Below are 25450 nucleotides of genomic sequence, written 5' to 3'. Positions count from 1 at the left end.
GCTCCGGGGTGGGGGGGTCTCCACCCCGGCCACCCCCTCCCCTTTTCCCCTCTGAAAGGGAAGAATGGGGCTGGGGACAATGGGGGACAGGCCGGGCCACCCAGGCCGCAGCCGCCCAGCGCATTCCTGACCGCCTTCCCCCCCCAACTGGAGCCCCCCCCCATGCAGACAGACATGGTGGCTTGGGGGGGGCACACACGGTGGCACGTGGTGGCGCGTGGCTTTGGCACTGGTGGGGGGGGGGACACACACCGGGGGTGGGGGACAGTGGGACAAGGGGCAGCCTGGGGAGCTGGCCCGTGTGGGGAGGGGTATTTTGGGGCGGGGGGGGGCAGCGGGGTCCCCTTCCCATCCCAGCATGGGGCTGGCCCCCAGTCTGAACTGGGGCTGAGCCCAGCACCCCCCAGCACCCACTCTGGGCCCATGGCTGGGGGGCTGTGGCTTGGGGGGGGGCATGGGGGGGGGGGGAGGAGAGGTTGTGTCCCAACACTCTGACCCCCCCAGGGCTGCGGCATCGCTCACAGACACCCACCCGTGTCCCCCCCATCACACCCCACCCCCCCATTTACCCCCCCGTGGCCGTACCCCCCCCGCCCCTCACCCACTGTGGGCCATGTTCCCCAGTGCCCCCCCCCAGACACGTGTGTGCGTCCCCCCCCAACTGTCCCCCTCCCCGGCTGTGACCCCCCCATACCATGCCCCCAATTTCAGGCCATGTCCCGTTCCACCCCCCCAAAACATGTGTGTCCCCCAGTCATGCCCTCACTTCACGCCATGTGCCGTCCCCCCCCGGCCATGCCCCCCCCCCAAGCCACATCCCCCCCCCAACCACGTGTGTCCCCCCTCCCGGCCGTGTCCCCCCACCCCACCACGCCCCCACTCCAGGCCATGCCCCCCCCCCCCCCCGTGTGTCCCCCCCAGCCATGTTATCCCCCACTCGGCCATGACCCCCCTCCCACCATTTCCCCCTCCCAGCCATGTCTGGCCCCCCCCATCCACCACTTTGGGCCACGTGTCCCCCCCCCATGCCCCCCACTTTAGGCCATGCCCCCCCCCAGCCATGTTTCCCCCCTCCATGTCCCCCCCCCCACTCCACTCTCCGTCCCCCCTCCTCTCCGCCATTCGCCCCCTTCGGGCCATGTGTACCCCCCCCTTCACCCCATGCCCCCCCACCCATGTGGCCCCCCCGCGGCCCCCCCCGCCGTGGCCCCGCCCCCCGGGGCCGCCCATTGGCTGCTCCCGCGCCGCTCCCTGTTATTTTTCGAATATAAATAGGGGCGGCGGCGGGCGCGCGCCCGGCCGGGCCCCCCCCGCGTCCCGCTGCCCCCAGCCGGCCCCGGCCATCAGCCTCTCGCTCCTAATTACCGCACTTAGGGACGTTTTTTAATTAACTCGGAGTTTGCGGATGGCGGCGTGGGGCGGCCCCGGCCGCCGGGGGTTGCCCGGGGGGGGGCTCGTAACGGTGGCGGGGGGGGGGGAGTCGGCGACGGGCAAGTCCCCGGTCGCGTCGCCGGTCACCACGCTGGCGCTGGACATGGGCAACCTGGTGGGGCTGGGCAGGTGAGTGAAGGGGGGGGTCGGGGGGGGGTCCCCCACGCGTGGCTCCGGCTTGGGGGTGGGACCCTGCTATGGGGGGAGGGGGGGGGAGGTGTTTTTGGGGTCCCCTGCTCGTGTTAACGGCTTGCCCCCCCCCCCCCTCCGCCCTGCCCGCAGCCACTGGGACACGCCGAAGCGGCGCGGGGGGGGGACACTGTCCCCACGGCCGTGGCCCAGCCTGTCCCCGGCGGCCTCGGCCCCCCCCCGGGGCTCCGTCTCCTCCGAGTCCTCGGATGCGGGTGAGTGATGGGGGCTGCAACGGCCCCCCCCGAATCCCCCCCAAATGGGACTGGGGGTGCGCGGAGGGGGCTGTGACATGGCGGGGGGGTGTCCTGGCAGTGGGGTGGAGGCCCCTGCATGTGGGGAGGGGGACCTGGGGGGGTAGGAGGTTGGGGGGGGGGTTGAGGTGCAGGCGGGAGGTTGGGGGGCTTTGGGGTGCAGGGCGACCCCCGCTCCCGCCGTCAGCCCCGGCCCGCGCCTCCTTCAAACTGGGACTTCCCCCCCCGCCCCGCGCTTCCGACGGCGGCCCCGTCCCTGGGGGGGCACAACGGGTAAGAGCCCCCCCCAGCCCCGCACCCCAGGGGCTCGTCTTTGGACACCCCCCCCGTGGGGGGTGACACGGGCCATGCTGGGCAGGGTGGGGGCTCCCAGGGTCAGTGCCGCCCCCCCCCCCCGCCTTTGCCACGTTTTGGGGGGACGGTTCTGGGTGAAGCCCCCACGTCCCCCGAGCACACAGGCCGTGACCCCCCCGCAGCACTGGGGGAGCAGAGTGGGATTGGGGGGGGGGCTCCTCTGCTCGGTTGCATCCTACAAGGCCCCCCCGGGTGCTCCTGTCCCCGCAGGAGTGGGGCTGGACTCCCCCACGCAGGAGGACCCCGCGGCGCTGGAGGAAGTGTGAGTGCCCCCCCCGCGCCCCATGTTCCCCCCCGGGGGGTACCCCCTGCCCCCCCCCCAGGCAGCGTGGGCCCTGCCTGCACCGGCTGCCTGCAGCACTCGCCTCGCTGCGCGGTTGGGGGGGGGACACTGTGCTTCCAGCTGTGCCCCCCCCCGAAAAAAAAAATCTGCTTTTTGGGGGTGCGAGAAACCTGCGGGGGGGTGTCAGAGCCCCGGTGCGGGCAGGAAGGCTCCGCGGCGCTGCCTCTTCCGGGCTGTGCCGACAGGACGGGGCGGGGGGGGGACGGACACACCCCAGGAGCCCCCCCCCGGCTCCCGACACCCCCCAGCCCTCCCTGGGGCGCTGCTGCCCCGTGGGGTGGGGGTGCAGAGTGGGGGGGTGCGGTTCAGCTGAGAGCCCTGTGCAAGGGGGGGGGGGGTATTCCCCCTGCTCCACCCAAGGCCCCCCCACACTGGCCCCCCCCCCCCAAAATCCCACCCCTTGCCCGGCCGTTGGCAGCGCCGGGGCCCAGCAGATGTGCCGGGTGAATGAGTAACCGGGGGGCAGATGGTGGGGCTGGGGGCAGCCGTGGAGGGGGGGGACACACGTGTGTGGGCCCCCCCCGCCACCGCGGCGGCGCGGCCATATGGCTGCCGGCCAGCAGCCCCGGCGTGCCCCCCCTAGCCGGATTTACATACAGGTGGAGAGCGGGCGCGCTGCCGCGGCTTTGTCTGGGCACAGGGAGGGGTCAGCGGGGTGTCCCGGACCACCCCGTGTGCCCCCCCGCTCCACCACACCCCCCCAGCCAGGGATTGGGGTCCCCCAGCCTGAAACTAGATGGGGTCTTAACCCCTTGTGGGGCTGAAAGTCCTGCCCCGGGGGGGGGCTGCCAGCTCCTGCGTGGGGTGGGGGCACTGTAAGGGTTGGGGGTGCCCGTCCCTGGGGCTTCTGGGTGGGCTGGGGTGCAGGGTGACACCCCCCCACCCTCCCGGCTGTCCCCACAGCTTCGAGAAGGCGGTTCTGGAGTCAGGCAGAGTCCTCAAAGAGTAAGTGAAGGGGCTCAGTCCCCACTCCCAGACCCCAAAGCCGAGGTGTCCTTGTGGTGGGACCCCAAAGCCGGGCTGTCCCCAAAGCCGGGGTGTCCTTGTGGTGGGACCCCAAAGCCGGGCTGTCCCCAAAGCCGGGGTGTCCTTGTGGTGGGACCCCAAAGCCGGGCTGTCCCCAAAGCCGGGGTGTCCTTGTGGTGGGACCCCAAAGCCGGGCTGTCCCCAAAGCCGGGGTGTCCTTGTGGTGGGACCCCAAAGCTGGGCTGTCCCCACGCCCAGACCCCAAAGCCGGGCTGTCCCCGCACCCCCCCCCGGAGTCCAGATCAGGCAGTCGGTGTTGCTGGGGGCAGTTTCTGCCCCAGGCTCCTTTTGGGGGGGAGGTCTCAGCCCACTGCGGGGACGTCGGGGGCGGGGGGGGGACACACACCGCCAGTCCCAGGCACCTTCTCTCAGTCCTTTTCCTTCCCCGCTTCTTGCAGCAATAAGCTCCTTATCCAGAGGATCCACTCGCTGCCGGTAAGTCCCGGGGGCTCTGTGGGGAGATCGGATCCTGCTGCACCCCTGGCCGGGCTGGGAGGAGGAGGAGGATGGAGCCGGGGGGGGGCAAAGGCTGTGCAGCACCTCTCACCCCCCTGCCTGCCCCCAGCCGCGGCTCCTGGGGACCAGCCCGGCCCTGAAGAACATCTCCCACTCCTGGGAGTTCAACGGCCGCAGGGCCAGCGAGCAGAGGGAGCCCGAGGACAAGGTGAGGGGGGGCAGCGAGGCCGGGGAGGGGGGCCCCAGGGAAAGGGCAGGGGGATAATAACGCTGTGTGCCCCCCCCGACTGCTGCAGGAGGGGTTTGTCTTCAAGAAGCCGCAGAGGCCGGGTCAGCGCGGCCGCCTGCCCAGCGATGGGGCTGCGGGGAGGGACCCCTTCGCCCAGAGAACCGGCTCCGCGCCCGACCTGCTGGTGAGACGGACTGGGGGGGCTCCGGGGGGGCCCCGGGGATGGGTGGTCACACAGGGGCTGCTGAGGTGGGGTGGGCTGATCCGGCTTACACGTTTGCCCTTGGAGACCTGTGGATTTGGGAGCTGAGGGAGGGGGGGATTTTGGGGACACCCCGAGTCCAAGCAGGGCTGGTCCCCACCCCTGAGCTGTGTCCTCCCCAGTTCGACACCCCCGAGAAGGAAAATATCCCCCAGGGCGAGAGCCCCATCGTACTGCGCCGGTGCTCCTTGACCTCCTCCATGTGCGAGGAGGAGGAGGATGATGGCTTCATGGAGATCCTGGACGAGGAGGAGATGAAGGTAGGGAAGAAGGCTCCTGTTCACGGGGCCCACCCCTGCCCCGGGGGGGGGTGGGAAGCAGCCGGTGGGATGCGTCCCCTTGACTCTCCCCCGTGCCCCCCCCCTGGCAGAGCGATGCTGACGTGCCGCAGGGGATGGAGAACCTGCTGACTGCGCCGCTGGTGAGGAAGGAGGAGGCAGAGCTGGTACATGGGAGCCCTGGGGGGGTGGATGGGAGCCCCCACCCCAGGGTCTCCAGGGTGGGGTCTGGGGGTGAGAATCCCTGGCGAAGGGGCTGGTTGGTGAAGCAGCACCAGCCTGGGGGCTGTGGGCTCATCCTGGGTGGTGTGTGGCCACCAGAGCGGGACCGCTGTTCCCCCCTCAGGGTGCTGTCTGGGGGCGCGGGGGGATGCCAAAACCCCCCCTCCTCCCCGGCTCTGGGGCAGCAACACACGTCTCTCCCCGCGCAGCATCCCACGAAGCGTGGCAAGTGCCGGCAGCTCTTCCGCTCGCCCTCCATGCCCAGCAGCGTCCTCAGGCCCATCCTGAAGCGGGTTGAGCGGCCCCAGGACAGGGACACCCCCGTCAAGGCCAAGCGACGGAGGAGCGTGGCCGGGACCGGGACCCCCAGCCAGGCGGCGGAGCCGGTGGGTGACGGGGAAGCCTCAGCCTCCGGCGTCCTGGCCGTGTGTTGAGGAATTTTGCCAGACTGGGGGTATCTAGGCTTAGCAATCTTAACCCGAGTTGGGCCAGCGCCTCAGCGAGCGGCCGATGTCCCAAGGCCTCACGCAGTTCACACACTGTTTCTAAGTCTATTACTGAACTCCAAAGTCCTTAAGTTTCTACTCGACCTTTCCTTGATTCTCATCATTTATTAAAGTTCACTAGAATCCCCTGTCTCAGCCAAGTTCTTCTCTTCTGCTTCCAATCCTTGCTTCAGCATCATCTTTCGGGTCATCATCTTCACTTTTCTTCCGCTAGTTTTCATCTCGCACAATTCTGAGACAGGCTTAAGATGTTCCATGAAGAGCTGAGGCGGAGCAGGCCATTTCTAGACACTGAATTTCTGGTTGCAGTGGATGATCTTCAGGGTCTTTTCCAACTGAGATGATTCTGTGAAATTTTCTTAATCTGGCACAAGACCTGTGTTTAGTCAATTCACCTTTGTTAAAATGTCTCTATAGGATTAGACAGGGTTTTAAACCAGCCTTGGGTCTGGACTGTACAAGCACCAGGCTAAGGACACTTTTTGGGCCCGTTGAGCAGCATTTTGGTTGCCTTGGGAATAATATTACAAGCCAGCTCAGTCCTGAACACATTTCACCAGGCCTTGAAATCTATTTCAAATAGACCAGAGGTTTATATTTAAATTTATTTTAGATGTGGGACGGCCCCGGCTCTGCCCGAGCCCTCGCTGACACCGGGGGGGGGGTTCTGGTTTGTGTCTCCGCAGAAAACGCCGCGGCTGCTGCGCTCCAGGTCCTTCTGCCAGGAGGAGATCGAGAACCTGCTGGCCAACGACCACCGGGAGCTCATCGGGGACTTCTCCAAGGTAAAACCGTGAGGATGCTGCTGCTCCCCCCCGGCTTTTCGCCCAAGTCAGCAGAGCCCTGTGCTGGTGTAGGAGCTGCTGGTGGCCCTTGGGGACAAGGGGACCCTGGTGGCACACGACCACTGCTCCTCCAGTGCCAGTGCTGCAACCACGTCTTTGGTGGGCAAACTGGGCCCCTGGCGGGGAGCAAAACTTTGGCAGGGGGGTGTTTTCTGAGCTGGGGTGTCCCCTGGACAGACCCTGACCCAGCACCCCCCTTCTCCAGGCTTATCTCCTGCAGACGGTGGAGGGGAAGCACCAGGACCTGAAGTACATTTCCCCTGAAATGGTAAAGGAGCAGCAACCTCCCCCCAAAACCAACCCCCCCGTGCTGTGGGGCTGCCTGTCTGGTGTGTGTGTGTGTGTGTGTGTGTCCCTCCTCCCTGTGCCCCCCACCTCAGTGTCGGGGTCCCCCGCAGATGGTGGCGGTGCTGACGGGGCAGTTCAGCAGCCTCATCGAGAGCTGTGTGATCGTGGACTGCAGGTACCCCTACGAGTACGAGGGAGGCCACATCAAGGTCAGAACCGCTGCTGCGCCCCTCGGGGCGGGGGGGCTCCTGTGGGGAGGGGGAGTCTCACTCCTGTCAAACCTCAGGGGGGCTGAGGCCCCCCAAGAGGGGTTGAGCCTCTCCAAAGGTGCTGAGCCTTAACTAGAAGGAGAAAGGGTGATGCTGGGGTGGGGGGGAGGCCTGGAGCAGCATACTGAGCCCTCCCGAGATGAAATGGGAGGGGGGGGGGGGTATGAAGGTGCCTCCTCTCCCTCCCCAGGGTGCCGTGAACCTGCCGCTGGAGCAGGACGTGGAGGAATTCCTGCTGAAGAAGCCCATCGTGCCCTTCGACGCCAGCAAGAGGGTGATCGTCATCTTCCACTGCGAGTTCTCCTCTGAGAGGGGGCCCAGGATGTGAGTGGGGGGGTGGGGGGTGGGTGCTGGACCCCCCCCACCCTGGGCATGGCTGGTGACAATCCTATTGCCCTCCCCTGCCCCGCAGGTGCCGGTTCGTTAGGGAGAAGGACCGAGCCTGTAATGAGTACCCCAACCTCCACTACCCTGAGCTCTATGTCTTGAAGGGGGGGTACCGGGAGTTCTTCCCCCAGTACCAGGTGAGGCCCCCCCTCAGTTTGGGAGGGAGGAGGAGCAGGGGGTGTCCCCTCCCCAAACCCTGCCCTGAGTGGGGTGGAGGGGGGGCAGCTCTGACTCCGAGCATCCTCCATGGGTTGCGGGGGGGTCCTGGGGGGCCGGGTGGTGACGGGGTTGTGTTTGCCCAGAGCCACTGCGAGCCCCAGGACTATCGCCCCATGCGCCATGAGGACTTCAAGGAGGACCTGCGGAAATTCCGCCTCAAGAGCCGCACCTGGGCGGGCGAGCGCAGCAAGCGGGAGCTGTGCAGCCGCCTCAAGCACTTCTGAGGGCTCCGGGGTACCCCCCCAGCGCCCCCCCCCACAACTGCTCCCAGCCCAAAACTTGCCCTCCTGCTGACCTCAGCAACAGGAGTGAGGGGGGGGACATGGCTGTGGTTTTACCAGTTTTCAGGGTTGGAAAAAAAAAAAGTTAAAAAGTTTGGTTTTACCCAAAATGGTGGCTGGGGGCTGTAGTGGGGGGGTGGAGGGGATGCCTTGGACTGCTCCCGGACATAAGTCACTGCCAGGTTCAACTTTCCTTTGGGGCTCTGGGAATGGGGGGGCAAAGGTGCCTCCCCCTCCCCAGCAGAGACAGCCCCCCCCAAGCCTGGGTTCCTTCCCCTTCCACCCTGGGTGCCCCCCAGGAGGGTGGGGACCCCCCAGCGGGGCTTAATTGGCAGAACTGTTGCAGAAAAGCACTTAAACCTCCTCTGCGGGACCCCGGCCCTTGTCTGAGGGCAGGGGTTGGGGGGAGGGGGGGGTTGAGCACCCCATGGGTGCCCCTTGTACCAGTCACCGACTGCATCAGCCTGGGCTTGCGCTTGGGTGTGTTTGTTGTTGGTTGTTGTTGTTGCTGTGGGTTTGCTTGCCTCCCTGTTTTATTTAAAAAAAGTTTGTTCTCTTGTCAAGTGGTTGATTTGGGGAGGTGGGGGGGGGCTTCACCAGGCCCTGGGCGAGCTGTGGCCCCCCAGGGTGAAGCCCCGTGAGCTGGGGAGGGCGAGCAGCGTTTCCTCGGGCGGGCCCTGCCGCTGTCGCGCTGTACGCCTGCGTTTTGTTTGTTGTAATGTCATTTATATATAATTTTTTATTACACTCCTGGTTAATAACTCCTGCGGGAGGCAGAACAAAGCCCTGGCCCTGCTCTGTGACTGCGCCGCCAAGCAAAGAAGGGGGGATTGTGGTGCCACCCCCCCAAATCCCTGCTGGCCTTGTGCCAGTGTGAAGAGGGGTCAGGCTGGTGATGGGGGAGCCCAGGGCTGAGCCTCTGTCCCCCTCCATGTCATCCTGTGCCCCCGGGGCCCTGTCACACGCCCCTCCGGGCTGTCCCTAAGGCCATGCTGCCCCTCGCCACCTCCCGGGGGTGGTTCTGTGTCGTGCGTGTGTCCCCCCCCACCCTTGTCACACACACCCCGGGGTGCTCCTGATCTTGTATCCTCCCCCGCTCCATGCTGTCCCCCAGGCCCTGTCACCACCCCCCGTCCCAGGGTGATCCCGGTCCTCCGCCCCCCGCCCCGCCATGCCGCCCCTCCCAGGCGCTCCTTCCTTCCTCCATTCTTTATCCCGCCCACCAGCCCCTACCCGCCAATCAGCGCGCTCCCCGCCTAACCTTGGCCAATCACGACGCGCCACTATCACGTGCAGCGGGTGGGCCCCAAGCTTCCCGCCTCTTCTCAGCACCCACCAATCCCCGCCGCCCTTCCCTTCCGCACCGACTAACCGCTGCCCGCCTCCTCCCGCCCTGCGCCAATCCGAGCAGGGTCCCGGCGCAGCCGCTGACCAATAGGGCGGGGCGGTCCCGCCTCACGGGCCGGGGTCGCGCGGCGTTGCCATGGTGCGGGCCTTCCTGCTGCTGGCGCTGGGCGGGCCCGACCCCGCGGGCCACGCCCCCTCGGGCCACGCCCCCTGCCGCCTGCTCTACTCCCGCGCTTTCGGGACCCCCCCCGGGACCCCCCCCGGGACCCCCCGGCAGCGCCTCCGCCGCAAGGAGCAGCTGATGGCCGTGGCCAGGTACCGGGGACAGCCCCCACCCCGGGCTCGGCGGGACCCCCGGGGTGGTGACACCCCCCTTCTTAGGGACGTTGGGCTCGGTGGGACCCCCGGAACCATGTCACACCCCCTCCAGGGTTGTGAGCCCTCCCAGTCAGTCCCAGGCTCACTGGGACCCCCCGGGACCCCCTTTCCTGTGGATATTGGACTCGGTGGGACCCCCATCCCTTATTCCTGGGGGGCCAGGGCTTGGCGGGACCCCCGGGGCCATGGCCCCGGGGGTCCCGCCAAGCCCTGGCTCCCCCAATAGAGGGGGTCACCCCATCCCTGGTTGGGAGGGGGATGCGTCTTAACACGTGCCCCCCCTTTTTTTCCCAGGCAAGTGGTCTCCCAGTGCCGGCTACTTCAATCATCCTCAGGTCGCCCGTCCTCCCCCCAACTCCCCCTGCTCCCCGACGAGCCGATCGCTCTACAGTACGCCCCGGGGGGGCTTTTCCAGCTTCCCCCTGGGGACCCCTTCCCCGAAGCGGTGACGGTAACCTGGCTCTCGTTCTTGGCCTTCGCCTTCGCCTTGGTTTGTGACCCCGGAGAGAACCTCGCGCTGGCCGAAATCACCCTGCGGCGCCTCGTCCCCCGCCTTCACACCTCCCTCCGCCTCTTGGGCCCCGGCGCCGACGTCCTGCTCCGGCCCGAGGCCGTCGACCTCCTCCTCGAGCGGTTCCTGCCCCACGGGCAGCTGCTTTTCCTCAACGAAAGTTTTCTCCAAGCGTTGGACCGGGAATTGGGCACAAGAACACCCCGCTGAACCGACACCTCTTGCCCGCCACCCTCGCCCCGATATTTCACAGCGGGGAAGAGAGATGACAGAGGGATCCGACAGCCGAACCCCAGCGGGACGGACGGAAAAAAGCGGCTCAGGAATAAAGAGAAACGAGCCGGAAAAAAGCAGGTTTTTAATCCCTTTATCCCTGCCGCGTCCCCATAAAAACCCACCCGGAGCTGGGACGGCGCTGCCTTCCTGCCGAGCTTCGCGTGCGGGGTGTAAACAGGTGTTAAAAAAGAGATGGGGGGGGGGTCCCCCAGCCCACCCTGCCCCGGGGGGAGGTTTTCTGAAAACCCCTGGGTGCTGCGTAGGGGCTGTTGAGGTGTGGGGGGGGTCGGACCCCCAAAATGTTTCCCCCCGTAGCCACAGCGGGGAGTGGTGGTGCCAGGATCGGGCTGCAGTGGGGCTCCGTGGTTGTGATGTGGGTGGGAACTGGCACGGTGGGGGCACAAAGGGGTTCCGGTTCCCCCCACAGACACGCTCACGGGGCGAGGGGACGGATCCATCCCGCCCGTGGGACCCCCACAGCGTGGGAGCTGCGGCACCGCGGTCGATGCCAGCCGAGGCGGGCAGGGCAGAGGGGCTGGGGGGGCCCAACCCCTGTGGCCCGGGGGGGGCTGTGGGGGTGATGAAGCCAAACCCCCCCGTTGTTGGGGAGGGCGAGAGGTGGGTGCAGCGGGAGCAGTTTAATCAGAGCTGGGTACGGACAGGCAGCGTGGGGGGGCCGGGGGGGCTCCTCCGGGACTTGGCGGCAGGTCTGGCCGCGGGGGCGTCAGGGCCGGCTCAGGCCCCTCTTGCAGATCCAGGCGAAGGTGAAGTTGCAGTTGTGGTCGTTCCAGAGGCCGTTGCCCACGGGGTGGATCTGGGCGCAGCCCTCCAGCCCCCACTTCCCGTGGTCTGTGCTGTCCGGCTGCCCCGGCGCCCAGAAGCTGCCGGGACAAGGAGGGGGGGGTCACTAGGAAGGGGGTGCTGGGGGTGCTGGGCTTGTCCCCCGCCTCCCCGTCCCCGCAGCCCGGGGCTCACCTCTGGGCCTGGGAGTAGGCAGCCCCGTCCACCCAGCGCCAGGAGCCCCCCGGGCCCGTGGCCGTCAGCCCGATCCAGTAGGGTCTTCCCCTCGCCTCCCGCGCCAGGTAGTCCTGCAGGCAGGGGTACGGGCAGGGGGGCACAGGCCGGAGGGGTGCGAGCACAAGGGAGCAATGCGGGCAGGTGTGTGGGCAGGAGGGGGTATGGGCAGGGGGATGTACAGGCAGGAGGGGGTGTGGGCACGATGGGGTGTGGAGCGGAGGGGCCAAGTGCAGGCAGGTGTGTGGGCAGGAGGGTGCAGGCAGGAGGATGTGCAGGTAGGAAAGGGTGTGAGAGGAGGGAGCAAGTGCAGGCAGGAGGGCACATAGGCAGAAAGATGTGCAGGCAGGGGCGTGGGCAGGAGGGTGCTTGTGCAGGAGAGGGGCAGTTGTGGGCAGGAGGGGGCACAGGCAGGAGGGGAGCCAGGAGCAGGCAGCAGCAGGGCAGGCAGGAGCGGGCAGCCCCGCACACCCACCTGCTCCTCGGGGCTGGTGATGGAGGCCAGGTGGGAGTGCGAGGAGCGGCAGGCGGCCTCCGCCTCCCCCCAGGTCTTGCGCTCCCCAGAGAAGTAGTAGATCTGCCCGTCGTGGTACCGCCAGCCCAGGGCCAGCTCCTGCAGCCACCGCCCTGCGGAGGGGGCAGCCGTGGGGGGCAGCCGTGGGGCTGGGGGGCCCCAGGGGTGAGTGTCACCCCCCCTGCCCGCCCCTTCCCCAGGGATCGATCTTACCGAGCTGCTCCTTCTGCCTCTGCACTGCTGCCGGGCTCTTGGCGGGGCCCCGGGAACCTGCCACGGGGGAGCGAGAGGAGCCGGCAGCGGCCGGCCTGTCACTGCAGGCAGGGGCTGCGCAGGGACTGCAGGCAGGGACTGCAGGCAGGGATTGCAGGCAGGGGCTGCGGGCAGGGATTGCGGGCAGGGGCTGCGGGCAGGGACTGCGGGCAGGGGCTGCGGGCAGGGGCTGCGGGCAGGGGCTGCAGGCCGGGATTGCAGGCAGGGGCTGCGGGCAGGGATTGCAGGCAGGGGCTGCGGGCAGGGGCTGCAGGCAGGGACTGCGGGCCGGGATTGCAGGCAGGGACTGCGGGCTGGGATTGCAGGCAGGGGCTGCGGGCAGGGGCTGCGGGCAGGGACTGCGGGCAGGGGCTGCGGGCAGGGGCTGCAGGCAGGGATTGCGGGCAGGGGCTGCAGGCCGGGATTGCAGGCAGGGGCTGCGGGCAGGGACTGCGGGCAGGGATTGCAGGCAGCGTTCGTAGGCAGTGGCTGTGGGCGGGGGTTGCGGATGGGCTGCGGGAATGGAGTGAGGCAGGGGTTGTGGGCAGGGACTGCGGGCAGGGGTTGCAGGCAGGGCTACAGGCAGTGGCTGCAGGCAGACTGCAGGCAGGGGCTGAGGTACCGTGGGCAGCCCCAGGGTCCCCACTCACCATCAGGATCCGGCAGCAGCGGGGCCCCGACAGCCGCCAGCTCTGCCTGCGCTGCCCGCAGCTCTGCCTGCCCCTGCACGTCTGGGAGAGACCCCGGCAGCGCCTCAGCGCCCTGCCAGCAGCGCTGCCCGCGGGCCCCTGCCCGCTCCCGGCCCCTGCCAGCCCCCCGGGCCGCACTGGCCACACTTACGCAGGACGATGAGGGCGACCAGGGCGGCCCCCAGCACCAGCAGCACCCCCGTGGCCACAGCTAGCGTGGTGCCCAGCGCCCAGCCGGACGCCGCCGGATGGGCCGCAGGTGCCGGCGCTGTGGGAGAGAAGCCGGGGTCACCCCGAGCCGCCCTGCTGCCTGCTCCTGCCTGCGGTTTCCCAGCCAGGCAGGGCTTACCTCGAGCTGGGGGGCTGGGGGGGTAACGGATCTGCAGGCGCTCGTAGAGGTCCGGCCCCGCCGTGGCCATGACCGGCACCGGCTCGGCCTGGGGAGCCGCGTCCTGCCGGAGCCTTGGCAGAGCCCCAAGTGCCGGGAAGGGGAACCTGGGGGCCAGGCACCTGCTGCGCCTTGTGGGTGCCAGTTCCTGCCACCAGACGGGCGTCACGTGTGTTCTTCCACCCTGAGTGGCATCATCTGCTGACAAGTTGCCCTCGACTCTGACCCCTGAATCTGACCCCATGGTTTTATCCTTTTTCTTATTCTTTCGAGGTAAGAAAAATACTGTCAGTGGAGTCAGTTGTATCTGTGAGCTGTCAGCGCTCCCACTGGGTCTGGTCTCAGAGATGTCCTTAGGGCACTAGAAAAAGCCAGGGGGACATCACCAGAAACCACTTTTGCCACAGATGTCACATGTGAACCCCATGGCCAAGGATGGGGGAGTTTCACTAAGGGTAAATGTTCTGCCCTTGGGCCACAACAACCCCCAGCAGGGCTACAGGCCTGGGGAGGAGTGGCTGGAGAGCTGCCGGTCAGAGAGGGACTGGGGGGGTGAGAATGAGCCAGAGTGTGCCCAGGGGGCCAAGGAGGGCAACGGCATCCTGGCTTGTGTCAGCACTGGCGTGGCCAGCAGGGACAGGGAAGGGATCTGAGCCCTGGGCTCGGCACTGGGGAGGCCGCCCCTCGGGGAGTGGGTTCAGTTTTGGGCCCCTCACCCCAAAAAGGCCATTGAATGACTCGAGCGTGGCCAGAGAAGGGCAACGGAGCTGGGGCAGGGTCTGGAGCACAGGTCTGCTGGGGAGCGGCTGGGGGAACTGGGGGGGTTCAGTCTGGAGCAGAGGAGGCTGAGGGGAGACCTCCTGGCCCTCTGCAACTCCCTGCCAGGAGGGGGCAGAGAGGGGGGGTGAGTCTCTGGAGCCAAGGCCCCAGCGCCAGGCCCCGAGGGAATGGCCTCAAGCTGCCCAGGGCAGGGTCAGGCTGGCTCTGAGGAAGGATTTCTGTGCAGAAGGGGCTGTTGGGCGTTGGAATGGGCTGCCCAGGGCAGGGGGGAGTCCCCGGGATCCCTGGAGGGGTTGAAGAGTCGGGCTGAGCCAGCGCTGAGGGATCTGGGGGAGTTGGGAACGGTCAGGGGGAGGGTCATGGTGGGGCTGGAGGAGCTGCAAGGGCTTTTCCAACCGCCGGGATTCTGGGATTCTCCACCTGGGATGGGGTAATTCTGGGTACACACACACACACACACAGATTGGGGGGTAGGAGGCTGGAGAGCAGCCCTAAAGAAAGAGATGTGGGGGTTTGGGTTGATGGTGGGTTCAGTATCAGCAGCATGTCCTGGCAGCCAGAGGGCCAACCATGTCCTGGGGGGCATCAAGCAGAGCAGCACCGAGGGACGGGATTGTCCCCCTTGGCACTGCCACACCTCCAGTGCTGGGAGCACTTTTGGGTGAAGAACACTGCAGTATTAGCACTGAGGAGGCTCCCAGGGATGGGGTGATGAGCCAAACCCCAGCAGAGTTCAAGTGTGTGGACGACGCTCTCAGTCGTGTGGTTTAGTTTTAGGCCGTTGAAAAATCATAAAATATCTCAAGCGGGCAGGGACCCACCGGGATCAACAACTGGCGGTGCGACGGCCTCAGTGATCCTGACGGGCCCCTTCCGCTCGAGATGTTCTGCGACTGTGATTCACTGCTTGTGCAACCCGCAGGCGAGCTGCTTCCTTCCTCCTCCCCGGCTGGTTCACCTTCCTCCAGCCACTTCTCCAGCATCATCCGCCTCTTGGGGAACATCAGCCCTGACTCACCCCGTTTCACAACGCCAAAACCCCCGGCCCCATTGTCACATCCCCCGGGGTCCGGGAGGCTCCAAATGGGCGAGTGCCTCTGTCCGATGCTGCTCATGGATTCGGTGGTGCTGTATCCCTCAAAAAACTTTATGGAAATTTAGGTAGGAAAGAACACTTCAGGCCTTACGGTCCATACCCACATTACGCAGGAATGACGGAGTTGTGTTGACAGAAAAGTGCAGCCTGATAATTAAATGTTATTGCTGTGCTGATAGGTGGAATCATAGATCTTGAGCAGGAAGGAACCCATCAGCATCCCAGAACCATCCGGGTTGGAAAAGCCCTTGCAGCTCCTCCAGCCCCACCATGACCCTCCCCCTGACCGTTCCCAACTCCCCCAGATCCCTCAGCGCTGGCTCAGCCCGACTCTTCAACCCCTCCAGGGATCCCGGGGACTCCCCCCTGCCCTGGGCAGCCCATTCCAACGCCCAACAGCCCCTTCTGCACAGAAATCCTTCCTCAGAGCCAGCCTGACCCTGCCCTGGGCAGCTTGAGGCCATTCCCTCGGGGCCTTACATTCAATTCCTGTATCCAGATTTATCAGGCGCTGCAGCAAGACCTGTCATTACCAGGGTGTCATTACCAGGGTGTAATAATTACCAGGGTTTTTCTTACCCTTCTTGAAAACTGTGGACAAAGTTTACCCACTTCCATCTGGCGGGGACCTCTCCACACTCCCCAAACCGTTGAAAAATCACGGGGAGCAGTGCCATGAGAGGAGTTACCGTGATAGCGTCGTGATATCATGACATCACATGATAACAGCAGGGCGCGGGCAGGCCCTCGTGTCCCCACCATGGCGGCAGGCAGCGCCAGGCAGGCTTGCAGGCAGGGAGCAGTTGATAACCGAGGGGCAGTTGCTGGCCCCGACGTCACCGGCAGAGTCACGGCATTTCCCGGGGAGGGAGAGGATGAGGCCGGAGCGGGCAGCTCCACGCGTGTCCCCACCAAACCGCCCGGCCCTGCCGGCAGACGCGGGAGTTAAGGGCAGAGACGGCTCCTGCGGCCGATTCCTGGGGCTTCTCCCGGCTGGGACACGGCTCCTGCCCGGGCAAGTGTCCGGCTGCCCGTCGGGGAGCAGAAAACCCCCAAGTGAGCCACCATCAGCGTGGCAGAAGCAGGCAGGAGCCCACAGCGCAGGCAGGAGCCGCAAACCAGGGCCCAAAATGGGGAACAACTAATGCCCAAGAGTGAAAAATTCCCGCCGAACAGGACGGTGCCTGCGCGCCGGCCCCACACGGCAGAGCTGCCACGGGAGAGGGTGCTCCAGGGCCACTCGTCCCCCCTGCCTCCCTCCCTCCCTCTGTCCCTCCGTCCCTCTGTCCATCCCTCCACCTCCCGGCTGCGTTTCCAGCCCTGATCTCCCCTAATCCGGCCCAGCCCCGGCCGGGGGCTCTGGGTGGGGGGTTCCAGGTGAGGGGGATCCAGCACATGGGGTCCCATGCTCGGGGCTCCCGGGGTGCGGGTGTGCCATCCCTGTGCCCACCAGTCCATCCACTCGCCCACAGATCCATCCTTGTGCCCATCAGACTTTCCCCGTGCCCACTGGTCCATCCACTTGCCCATCGCACCACGGCACATGCCCACGGGTCCCTCCCTGTGCCCCCTCGTGCTTGGTCCCCTCTGCCACCCCCCGCTCTGTGTCCCCGACCCAGCACCCACTTTTGGGGCGCCTGCAGTAATTTAGGAAAAGTTAATTTAGAAATCTAGGGAAAAAGTTAATTTAGGAAACGACTTTGCAATTATTATCCCACCTGATTTATTAACTCCCAGGCCCGATTCTGGCTCAGGTCCCCCGGGGTGCACCACCCGCAGCTCCCGTCACCCCAAAGCCAGAGCAGGGTCCGTGTCCCCCCACCCCGGTTTGGCAACCCTGGCCCAGGGGGGCTGTGCCAAAGTGGCCACAAGCCCTCTGTGCGGATAGGGTCTGTCTGGGGACACCACCACCCCCAAAACCCCGGAGGGACGGGGCAGGGGCTCACAGGGACCCCACTGACCCCACTGCTGGGGGGTCCCCCCGCCCAGTGACCTCCCCTGATCCCAGCGGGTCCCCGTTTAAACCCGGATTCCTCCAGCCGAACCCCAAAACACCGAACCCCAGAGGGCCCCAGGTGACCCCACCTGTTCCCAAGGGACCTCAGGCGACTCCCCGAGGGCCCCGAGACAATCCTTGAGGCTTCCAGCTGACCCCCGGGGGGGGCAGGGGACCCCATCGTCCCCCCGGGACCCCGGTTTCCCGCAGCGCCCTGCGGCCCTCCATCTCCTCCGCCATTCCCCTATCAAAATGGCGGCCAGAGCCTGCCCTCACCCTCTGCCCTCACCCAAGATGGCTGACGTGGGGCGCGGCAGTGACGCCACCGCAGCGGGCCGCGCTCCTTTCCAAGATGGTCGCGTGCCCTCCGCCGCCCGCGCGGTGCCCTTATCCAAGATGGCGGAAGGCCTAGGGAAGAAACGAGAGCTGCGCCCTCTTCCAAAATGGCGGGCGCAGCGTCGGCGCGGCGCCCTGGCGCAAAGCCTCTCCGCTGGGCGTAGGGGCGGGGCGGGAGAAAGCGAAAGTGGCGGAGGGACCGGAACGGCGGCGGCGGCGGGAGCGGGAGCGGGGCCCGCCCCGGCGGGAGGCGGCCAGGCCCCCGGCGAGAGGCGGCCGGGCAGAGAGGCCCCCGCTGGGCTCGGGGCGAGCGCCCCCTGCCGGGCCGGGGGAGCCCGCCGGGGCAGCGCCGGGGGGTCCCCCCTGTCCCCCCGGAGCGGGGTTGCGGGACGCGGGGACCCCCCGCCCCGCGGGCGATGGCGCGGCTGGAGGCGGTGGCCAACGTGGCGCTGCGGGTGCCGGGGCTGGCGCTGCTGGACCTGCTGTACCGCTGGGACGCGGCGGCCCTCGGCGACCTGCTGCGGCCCCCCCACGGGGACCCCCCGTTCCTCCGGCCCCCCGCCCTCCGCGGCGCCTACTGCCTGGGTGAGGGCTGCGGCGGGGCGCGGGGGGTCCCCCGGGGTGGCCAGGCTGGGGACACCCCGGGGGTGGGCAGGTGGGGGACACCCCAGGGGTGGGCAGGTTGGGGACATGAGGGGACACCCCAGGGGATGGACATATTGGGCACAGTGGAACCACCCCAAGAGATGGAGAGTTTGGGGACATGAGGGGACACCCCGAGGGATGGGCAGGCAGGGGACACCAAGGGGACACCTCTGGGCATGGCCACATTGGGGACATGAGGGGACACCCCAGGGGTGGGCAGGTTGGGGACATGATGGGGATACCCTAAGGGAGGGAGGGAGGGATGGATGGATTTGGGACACAAGGGGACAGATAAATTGGGGACATGGGGGTACACCCCAAGGGATGGGCAGGTTGGGGACACGAGTGGACACCCCAAGGGATGGACAGACTGAGGTCATGAGGGGACACCTCATGGCATGGCCAAGTTGGGGACACAGTAGAATCACTCCAAGGGATAGAGACTTTGGGGACACCAAGGGACACCCCAGGGTATGGAAAAATTGGGGAACAGTGGAGCTGCTTCAAGGAATGGAGGGTTTGGGGACATGAGGGGACACCCCAAGGAATGGGCAGGCAGGGGACACTAGGGGGACCTCCTGGCATGGCCACATTTGGAACATGAGGGGACACCCCAGGGCCTGCCCAGGTTGGGGACACAAGGGGACACCCCAAGGGATGCAGATTTTGGGGGACACAAGCGAACACCCCAAGGGATGGCCATGTTGGGGACATGAGGGGACGCCCCAGCACCTGCCCAGGTTGGGGACACCCCAAGGGATGAGGGTACCCAGGCCCTGGCCAGGCAGGGGACATGAGGGGACACCCCATGGGCTGTGTTTGGGGTCTTCCCTCCCCTCCATTGACCCCCACCAGGGTGGGGCTGTTCCATTGGGCGCTGTGTCCCCAACATTGTGTCCCCTGGATGGATTGAGGGGGAGTGGTGTCATTGAGGCCATGTCACCCCCTTGTCCCCCCTCTTTCTGCAGGTCACCTGCTGTCCCTGGTGGTGCTGACGCTGCCGGTGCGGTCGCTGGTGAAGCTCTACCTCCACCTCCTCACGGCGCTGCTGCTGGGCGCGGGGCACACTGCGGCCAGGTCAGCCCCGGGGGGGCCGTGATGGGGTTCTGGGGTGCAGGGAGGGGGACGCACACAAACCGGGGGGGGCTGAACCTCTGTCCCCTCAGGGATTACGTCCGCCGCGAGCTGGAGTCCGGCTTCCAGGGCGCCGTGTACAGTGACCCTGCCGCGCTCGCCCGCCTCGCCACCACCCTCGCCGGTGAGCCGGGGGGGTCCCCCACCTGCCAAGGGGGTCCCCTACTGAGGGATGAGGGGTGGCAGCGGGCAGGGCGAGGCTCTGCGGGAGGTGTCACCCGCGGGATGATGGTGACAAGGCTGAGCTGGAGGGGGACGGGGGGTTCCTCCTCTGCCCCCCACCACGCCTGGGGCTCACAGAGGAGGGGGCCGGGTGGTCTTGGGGTGCTGCTTATGGTGGGGTGAGGGGTTGTTGGGGGGTCTGCCCCCCCTTCCTGCAGCGGGGGTGTGGGGGGAGCCAGGGAGAGGGACACGGAGCCCGTCGTGCCCAGGTGAGTCTCTTTAACGAAATAATGAAGTAACAAGGTGCTGCCCCTCGATTCCTGGGTTCAGTTCTGGGCCCCTCACCCCAAAAAGGCCATTGAGTGACTCGAGCGTGGCCAGAGAAGGGCAACGGAGCTGGGGCAGGGTCTGGAGCACAGGTCTGCTGGGGAGCGGCTGGGGGCACTGGGGGGGTTCAGTCTGGAGCAGAGGAGGCTGAGGGGAGACCTCCTGGCCCTCTGCAACTCCCTGCCAGGAGGGGGCAGAGAGGGGGGATGAGTCTCTGGAGCCAAGGCCCCAGCGCCAGGCCCCGAGGGAATGGCCTCAAGCTGCCCAGGGCAGGGTCAGGCTGGCTCTGAGGAAGGATTTCTGTGCAGAAGGGGCTGTTGGGCGTTGGAATGGGCTGCCCAGGGCAGGGGGGAGTCCCCGGGATCCCTGGGGGGGTTGAAGAGTCGGGCTGAGCCAGCGCTGAGGGATCTGGGGGAGTTGGGAACGGTCAGGGGGAGGGTCATGGTGGGGCTGGAGGAGCTGCAAGGGCTTTTCCAACCCGGATGATTCTGGGATTGTGTCCCCGTCCCCCCCAGGCCAGCTCTGCCTCTGTGCCCTCTGCTCCCTGCTGATGGGGAGCCGCCAGCCGTGGTTATTTGGGGCGCCGACACTGCCGGCGCTGGCTCGGCTCTGCGGGCTCCCCCTCCCCGCCCTGCCCCTCCTCGACACCTTCGCCGCCCTCCTCACCGCGCTGGAGGTTCTCTACGTCCTCGGCTCCCACATCCTCGTTCCCTTCCAGCTGGCCGCCGCCGCCTGCCGCGAGCTCCTGCGGGTGAGCGGGGTGGGGATCAGGGCCGGGGGGGGCTGTGGGGGGGGCAGCCCCGCTGACCCCCCCCTTTCCCCGCAGGCGCTGGAGCTGTACCGGCTGCTTGCGCTGGGGGTGGCTCTCTGGAGCCAGCTGGCCATCCCGCTCCTCTTCCTCGTCTTCTGGCTGGTGCTCTTCTTCCTCCGCCTCTCCTCCTTCCTCGCCTTCTCTGCCAGCCCGCTGGCCCAGCAGGGCCTCCTCTTCCTCCTTCTCAGCAGGTAAGAGGGACTGGGGCGGGCAGGAGCTGGGTGGGAAGAGGATGAGGAGGAGCTGGGGCTCCGGCTCAGGTCTTGGGAGGAAGAGGATGAGGAGGGCTGGCCCCCTTACCCCCCCTGCTCACCCCGGGCTCCGTCGCAGCGCGGCTGAGTGCTGCAGCACGCCCTACTCGCTCATCGGCCTCACCTTCACCGTCTCCTACCTCGCCCTGGGCGTCCTCAGCCTCTGCAAGTTTTACCTCCTGGGTTTCGGCGCTTTCCAGAACGGCAACGTCATGCACAGGTGAGCCCGCGGCAGCGGGGGGCTCAGGGGGGGCTCGGCGGGCGTCTATCCCAGCCCAGGTCACACGCATCAAGGGTGGGGGGGACACAAAGGGTTTGGGGACCGGGGCGCGTCCCTGAGGGGTGCCCAGGGCACGACCCCCGTGTCTGACGCGCCCGTCCCCCCCAAAACCCCGGCTCCTGGCAGGGGGGTGACGGAGGGGGTGACGCTGCTGCTGCTGGCGCTGCAGACAGGGCTGCTCGACCTGCAGATCCTCCAGCGGACCTTCCTCCTCAGCATCATCCTCTTCATCGTGGTGACCTCCACGCTGCAGTCCATGATCGAGATCGCCGACCCCATCGTGCTGGCCTTGGGGGCCTCCCGCAACAGGTACCGGGGAAAGGAAGGATTTGGCCCCCCCTCATCGTACTGGGGGGGAAGGGGGGTTCCTCCATCATCTCGGGACCTCGCTGCCCGTTTTGGGGCAGAATCGGGGCTGGAGGAGGGGGCTGGAGCACAGGGGTTTGTGGGTGCTGTTCCTGTGAGATGGGGGGGGGCACACGGCCCTGCTGAGCTGTGCCCCCCCCGCCCCGTAGGAGCCCCTGGAAGCATTTCCGCGGCGTCAGCATGTGCCTCTTCTTGCTGGTTTTCCCCTGTTTCATGGCCTACAAGATCGCCCATTTTTTCCACCTGGATTTCTGGCTGCTGATCCTGGTCTCCAGCTGCATGCTCACCTCCCTGCAGGTACCGCCGCTCCCCAGAAGTGGGGTATTGTGTGTGTCCCCCCGTCCCTGGGGTGGCCCATCTCATCCCCGCGACTCCGCCCCGTCCCCGAGCGGCAACACCAGGGTGGGGGTTTGCGATCTGCCGCCCTCCAGGTGATGGGCACCCTCTTCATCTACGCCCTGTTCATGGTGGAGCTGCTCCAGGACGCGCCGCTGGAGAGGATGGACGAGATTATTTACTGCGTGAACGCCGTCAGCCGGGTGCTGGAGTTCCTGGTGGCCGTCTGCGTGGTGGGCTACGGCACCTGGGAGTCCCTCTTTGGCGAGTGGAGCTGGATGGGCGCCTCCGTCATCATCATCCACTCCTACTTCAACGTCTGGCTGCGCGCTCAGTCGGGCTGGAGGAGCTTCCTGCTGCGCCGGGAGGCCGCCAAAAAGATCAACTCCTTGCCCAGGGCTACGGGCGGGCAACTGCGGGACCACAACGATGTTTGTGCCATCTGCTTCCAGGTGAGCCCCTTCCCCTCGCCGGCACACCCCGGGGGGGTCCCCTGCGCTCGGGTGGCCGGGTGACGCCGTCTCCTTGCCCGCAGGACATGCAGGTGGCCGTCGTCACTCCCTGCAGCCACTTCTTCCACGCCACGTGCCTCCGCAAGTGGCTCTACGTGCAGGACACGTGTCCCATGTGCCACCAACAAGTCACACCTGTGACCGCCGCCGAGGAGCCCGGTGACGCCGCCGTGAGCCCGCGGCCGCAGGGGGACAGCGGGGTTTTGCAGGACGGGGACCGCGGCCCCCACCACCCCGCCCCCCCCGGTGCCTCTGCGCCCCAGGAACGAGAAGCGGGTGCTGCGCCGTGGCCCCCCGGGGACCCTCACCCCCGCGCCCAGGACGTGCAGCACCCGTCCCCCTCGCCCCCCGGCCCGGACCCTTTTGGCACCCCTGGGGTCGTCACGGGGGACAGCGGGGACACCCACAGCGGCCACCGTCCCTCCTAGCGCCCAGACCAGCGCCCCAGTGCCGGGGTCCCTCCGCGGGGGCCGTGCCGGCGGCGAGCGCTGCCGGGACCCCGCGAGGCACCGACGGCCCCACGGACTCTTTTGCAATAAAGCCGGAGCTGAAGCGCCCACCCTGTGCCGGGGAGGGGGGGCAGTGGGAGGGGGGCACAGGGCTGTGCTGCGGGCGTGGGACCGCACTGGTGGGATGGGCGGGGGTGCTGGGCGGGGGCCGGGGGGGTTGGGGACTCTGGCACGGGATGGTGTGGGCTTAGTCTGGCTCTGGCACAGGTTTACTGTCGGTCTGGCAGAGTGTGGCGTGGGTCTGGCACAGGATGGCGTTGGCCTAGCGTGGGCTTAGCGTGGGCTTAGCGTGGGCTTAGCGTGGGCTTAGCGTGGGCTCCATCCTCCCCCCGCTCAGCGCCGGCCCCCACCGCGGGGGAGGTTTGGGGGCAGGATCCCGGCTGCGCGGGGGTCCCGCTCCCCGCGGTGGGGGAGGGCCCGGCTCTCCCAGCAGCACCAGAGCTGCCTGTGGGGGGAAGGGGGGGGTGTCCCAGGGCGGGGGGGTCCCTGGGGAGGCCGTAAATGGGCTCCCCCCCCCCCCTTCCAGCGCAGCACTTATCCCGCCAGCAGCTCCCAGGGGCCCCGCAGCCCATTAGCCCGGGGGGGGGGGCGGGAGGGGGAAACCCGTCTGTAAAACCCATCTGGGGGCAGGCGAGGGGGGGGGAGACCCCCCTGCACCCCCTCCAGCCCCCCCCTGCAGCCTGACTGGTCCCTGCCCCCACCCCAGTGCCTCTCTGCCCACAGCAAACTGGGGAGGAAGGCACGGGGGTCCCTGCATGTCCCTGGGGGGGGACAGGGGGTGCAGCATCCCCTCACCCACCTCGCTGCTGGGGCCCACAGGGGTTTGCTGGGGGGTGGCAGGAGAGAGGGCCCCCCCGAGCACCCCCCCTCAGCCCCCCCCGGCCTCACCCCCCCCTCCGGCACTGACGGCCCCGCTGACTCCATTAGGGCCCATTAGCGGAACGCGGGGCCCCACGGGGCCAGTCCCGCGGCTGGGGGGGGGCAGTCCCAGCGGGGGGGCCGCGGCCCCCAGCACGGCTCAGCCCGGCACTGCCTGGAAGTGGGAGATGGGGGGGGCAGGGAGCAGGTCCCCCACAGCCCCCCCCCCGGCTCTGCCTGCAGCAGGAACTGGGGTCCCTGGGGGAGGGGGGGGGTCCATGGGGTGTCTGGGTGGGATGGGGCATGGATGGGTGGACACTGGGATGGATGGGAGTGTGGATGGAGGGATACTGGGATGGACGGATGGACACTGGGATGGATGGGAGTGTGGATGGAGGGATACTGGGATGGACGGATGGACACTGGGATGGATGGGAGTGTGGATGGAGGGATACTGGGATGGACGGATGGACACTGGGATGGATGCAGGGATGGATGGTGGGACACCATGATGGACAGATGGGCACTGGGATGGATGGGGGCATGGATGGAGGGACACTGGGATGGACACTGGGAGGGACAGTGGGATGGATGGATGGATGGATGGATGGATGGATGGATGGACACTGGGATGGACAGATGGACACTGAGAGGGACACTGCGGTGGACACTGGGATGGATGGAGGGACACTGGGATGGGCAGAGGGACACTGGGATGGGCGGAGGGACACTGAGAGCGACACTGGGGTGGACACTGGGATGGATGGGGGCATGGATGGAGGGACACTGGGAGGGACAGACGCCCGGTTTCTGCAGGAGCCCTCACGGCCCCACCAGCCCTCGGGAGGCTGCGGGTGTCAGCGGGGGGTGCCGGGGGGGTGCTGGGGGGGTCCCTCCGCAGAGCCCTTGTGCAGGTGCAGACCTGGTGGGTTTAAGTGGGGGCGATTTGGGGGTCACTGAGGGGCCCGGGAGACCCCCTGGGGTGTCTCTGGAGTGCGGGGGGCCCATGTGGGGCACCTCAGGGGCCTGCTCAGTCACGCCGGGGGGGTTGGGGTGTTTGGTGGCTCTTTGGGGTCACTCTGAGGTGTCTGAGGGGCTCCTCGGGGCTGACTGCGGGGGACTCTGGGGGTGCAGGGGGCACAAATGGGGTCACTGCGGCACCTCGGGGGACACGGGGGCCCGTCGGGGTCATGCGGGGCACCAGGGTCTGCGCGGGCCCGGGTGGGTTTGTGAGGGGCCCTGGGGGGGTGTCTCGGGGGGTGCAGGGGGGACTCCCCCGGGGTGTCCCTGGGGGCTCTTCAGGGGGTCCCCAGGGTGTCTCGGGGGACACATTGGGGTCCCTCTGGGGTATGTCTGGAGCCTCTCCGGGGGGTCTCAGGGGATGCAGTGGGGTCCCTCTGGGGTCTCCTTGGGGCCCCTTTGGGGTCTCCCTGGGGTCTCCCTGGGGTGCCTCTGGGGTGTCTCAGGGGACCCCGCGGCGTGTCCCCGCGCTGCCCCCGGGGACTCTCTCCGGAACATCCCAGAGGATGCAGCGGGGTCTCCCCGGGGTCCCCCCGCGTCCTCCCCGGGGTCCCTGGGGGCGGGAGGCGCGGTGGCGACCCCCGGGAGCTCAGGGGCCTCCCCGTTCCCTGCCGGGCCCCCTGTCCCCGGGGTGCCCCGGTCCCCGGCGCCCCCTCCCTCCCCCGGCGCGGCCGGTGCGGCGCTGGCCGCGGAGCCCCTCCGCCGGCGCGGGGAGGGACCGCTCCTCCCCGGAATGATGTCAGCCCTGCCCGGCCGCGGCCCCCGCCTCCCCCGGCGGCTCCGGCCCTGCCTCCCCGGGGAGGCGGCGGCGGCATGGCCCGGG

General features: G+C 67.7%; 4 protein-coding genes across 14 annotated transcripts; 3 read left to right on the top strand and 1 right to left on the bottom strand.

The window, feature by feature from the left end:
- The first annotated feature begins 1308 nt into the window (after positions 1-1308).
- CDC25B (cell division cycle 25B) lies at positions 1309-8613 on the top strand. 4 transcript variants are annotated; one of them, XM_074903685.1, is made up of 16 exons: positions 1309-1560; positions 1714-1835; positions 2439-2490; positions 3475-3516; positions 3996-4032; positions 4163-4261; positions 4350-4466; positions 4667-4804; positions 4915-4965; positions 5254-5430; positions 6237-6335; positions 6601-6663; positions 6794-6892; positions 7143-7276; positions 7365-7476; positions 7642-8613. In XM_074903685.1, exons 1-16 carry the CDS (start codon positions 1406-1408, stop codon positions 7780-7782), a joined length of 1638 nt encoding a protein of 545 aa, XP_074759786.1. In that variant the 5' UTR covers positions 1309-1405; the 3' UTR covers positions 7783-8613. The 4 variants fall into 4 exon arrangements, with proteins under 4 accessions (XP_074759786.1, XP_074759784.1, XP_074759785.1 ...); XM_074903683.1 differs by having other exon boundaries at positions 4915-4989; XM_074903684.1 differs by having other exon boundaries at positions 4912-4965.
- A 658-nt stretch (positions 8614-9271) lies between these two features.
- AP5S1 (adaptor related protein complex 5 subunit sigma 1) lies at positions 9272-10420 on the top strand. Its single transcript, XM_074904199.1, has 2 exons — positions 9272-9501; positions 9859-10420. Exons 1-2 carry the CDS (start codon positions 9323-9325, stop codon positions 10283-10285), a joined length of 606 nt encoding a protein of 201 aa, XP_074760300.1. The 5' UTR covers positions 9272-9322; the 3' UTR covers positions 10286-10420.
- LOC141959865 (uncharacterized) lies at positions 10421-17314 on the bottom strand. 6 transcript variants are annotated; one of them, XM_074904196.1, is made up of 8 exons: positions 14810-15343; positions 13170-13569; positions 12972-13088; positions 12782-12862; positions 12093-12149; positions 11841-11992; positions 11327-11439; positions 10421-11232 (listed from the first exon to the last, which is right to left on the bottom strand). In XM_074904196.1, exons 1-8 carry the CDS (start codon positions 15101-15103, stop codon positions 11076-11078), a joined length of 1371 nt encoding a protein of 456 aa, XP_074760297.1. In that variant the 5' UTR covers positions 15104-15343; the 3' UTR covers positions 10421-11075. The 6 variants fall into 6 exon arrangements, 2 of the variants coding, with proteins under 2 accessions (XP_074760297.1, XP_074760298.1); XR_012633516.1 differs by lacking the exon at positions 14810-15343 and adding exons at positions 15664-16111; positions 17170-17314 and having other exon boundaries at positions 11099-11232; positions 11327-11992; XR_012633517.1 differs by lacking the exon at positions 14810-15343 and adding exons at positions 15664-16010; positions 17170-17314 and having other exon boundaries at positions 11099-11232; positions 11327-11992.
- A 303-nt stretch (positions 17315-17617) lies between these two features.
- Positions 17618-22791, top strand: LOC141959537 (RING finger protein 145-like). Of its 3 annotated transcripts, none has more exons than XM_074903681.1 (10): positions 17618-18001; positions 19030-19138; positions 19228-19319; positions 20200-20435; positions 20511-20686; positions 20826-20966; positions 21243-21335; positions 21542-21689; positions 21824-22180; positions 22264-22791. In XM_074903681.1, the coding sequence occupies exons 1-10, from the start codon at positions 17833-17835 to the stop codon at positions 22666-22668; spliced, it is 1926 nt and encodes a 641-aa protein (XP_074759782.1). In that variant the 5' UTR covers positions 17618-17832; the 3' UTR covers positions 22669-22791. The 3 variants fall into 3 exon arrangements, with proteins under 3 accessions (XP_074759782.1, XP_074759781.1, XP_074759780.1); XM_074903680.1 differs by having other exon boundaries at positions 21153-21335; positions 21875-22180; XM_074903679.1 differs by having other exon boundaries at positions 21153-21335.
- Positions 22792-25450: the final 2659 nt, after the last annotated feature.

Source organism: Athene noctua, chromosome 4 (genome assembly GCF_965140245.1).
Source record: "Athene noctua chromosome 4, bAthNoc1.hap1.1, whole genome shotgun sequence".
NCBI lineage: Eukaryota > Metazoa > Chordata > Aves > Strigiformes > Strigidae > Athene > Athene noctua.
This window is presented reverse-complemented; position numbering and strand designations above follow the sequence as displayed.

Bases quoted from the DNA above. Each gene is read 5' to 3' on its own strand.
- CDC25B (XM_074903682.1), top strand. From the start codon at position 1,406: ATGGCGGCGTGGGGCGGCCCCGGCCGCCGGGGGTTGCCCGGGGGGGGG. The intron at 2,491-3,474 runs GTGAGTGCCCCC...CTGTCCCCACAG, and splicing joins CCCGCGGCGCTGGAGGAAGT to CTTCGAGAAGGCGGTTCTGG. The intron at 4,990-5,253 runs GTACATGGGAGC...CTCCCCGCGCAG, and splicing joins GGAAGGAGGAGGCAGAGCTG to CATCCCACGAAGCGTGGCAA.
- AP5S1 (XM_074904199.1), top strand. From the start codon at position 9,323: ATGGTGCGGGCCTTCCTGCTGCTGGCGCTGGGCGGGCCCGACCCCGCG. The intron at 9,502-9,858 runs GTACCGGGGACA...TTTTTTTCCCAG, and splicing joins CAGCTGATGGCCGTGGCCAG to GCAAGTGGTCTCCCAGTGCC.
- LOC141959865 (XM_074904196.1), bottom strand. From the start codon at position 15,103: ATGAGCAGCATCGGACAGAGGCACTCGCCCATTTGGAGCCTCCCGGAC. The intron at 13,089-13,169 runs GTAAGCCCTGCC...TCTCTCCCACAG, and splicing joins CCCCAGCCCCCCAGCTCGAG to CGCCGGCACCTGCGGCCCAT. The intron at 11,993-12,092 runs GTAAGATCGATC...CCCCCTCCGCAG, and splicing joins GAGGCAGAAGGAGCAGCTCG to GGCGGTGGCTGCAGGAGCTG.
- LOC141959537 (XM_074903679.1), top strand. From the start codon at position 17,833: ATGGCGCGGCTGGAGGCGGTGGCCAACGTGGCGCTGCGGGTGCCGGGG. The intron at 19,139-19,227 runs GTCAGCCCCGGG...CTGTCCCCTCAG, and splicing joins GCGGGGCACACTGCGGCCAG to GGATTACGTCCGCCGCGAGC. The intron at 20,687-20,825 runs GTAAGAGGGACT...GCTCCGTCGCAG, and splicing joins CTCTTCCTCCTTCTCAGCAG to CGCGGCTGAGTGCTGCAGCA.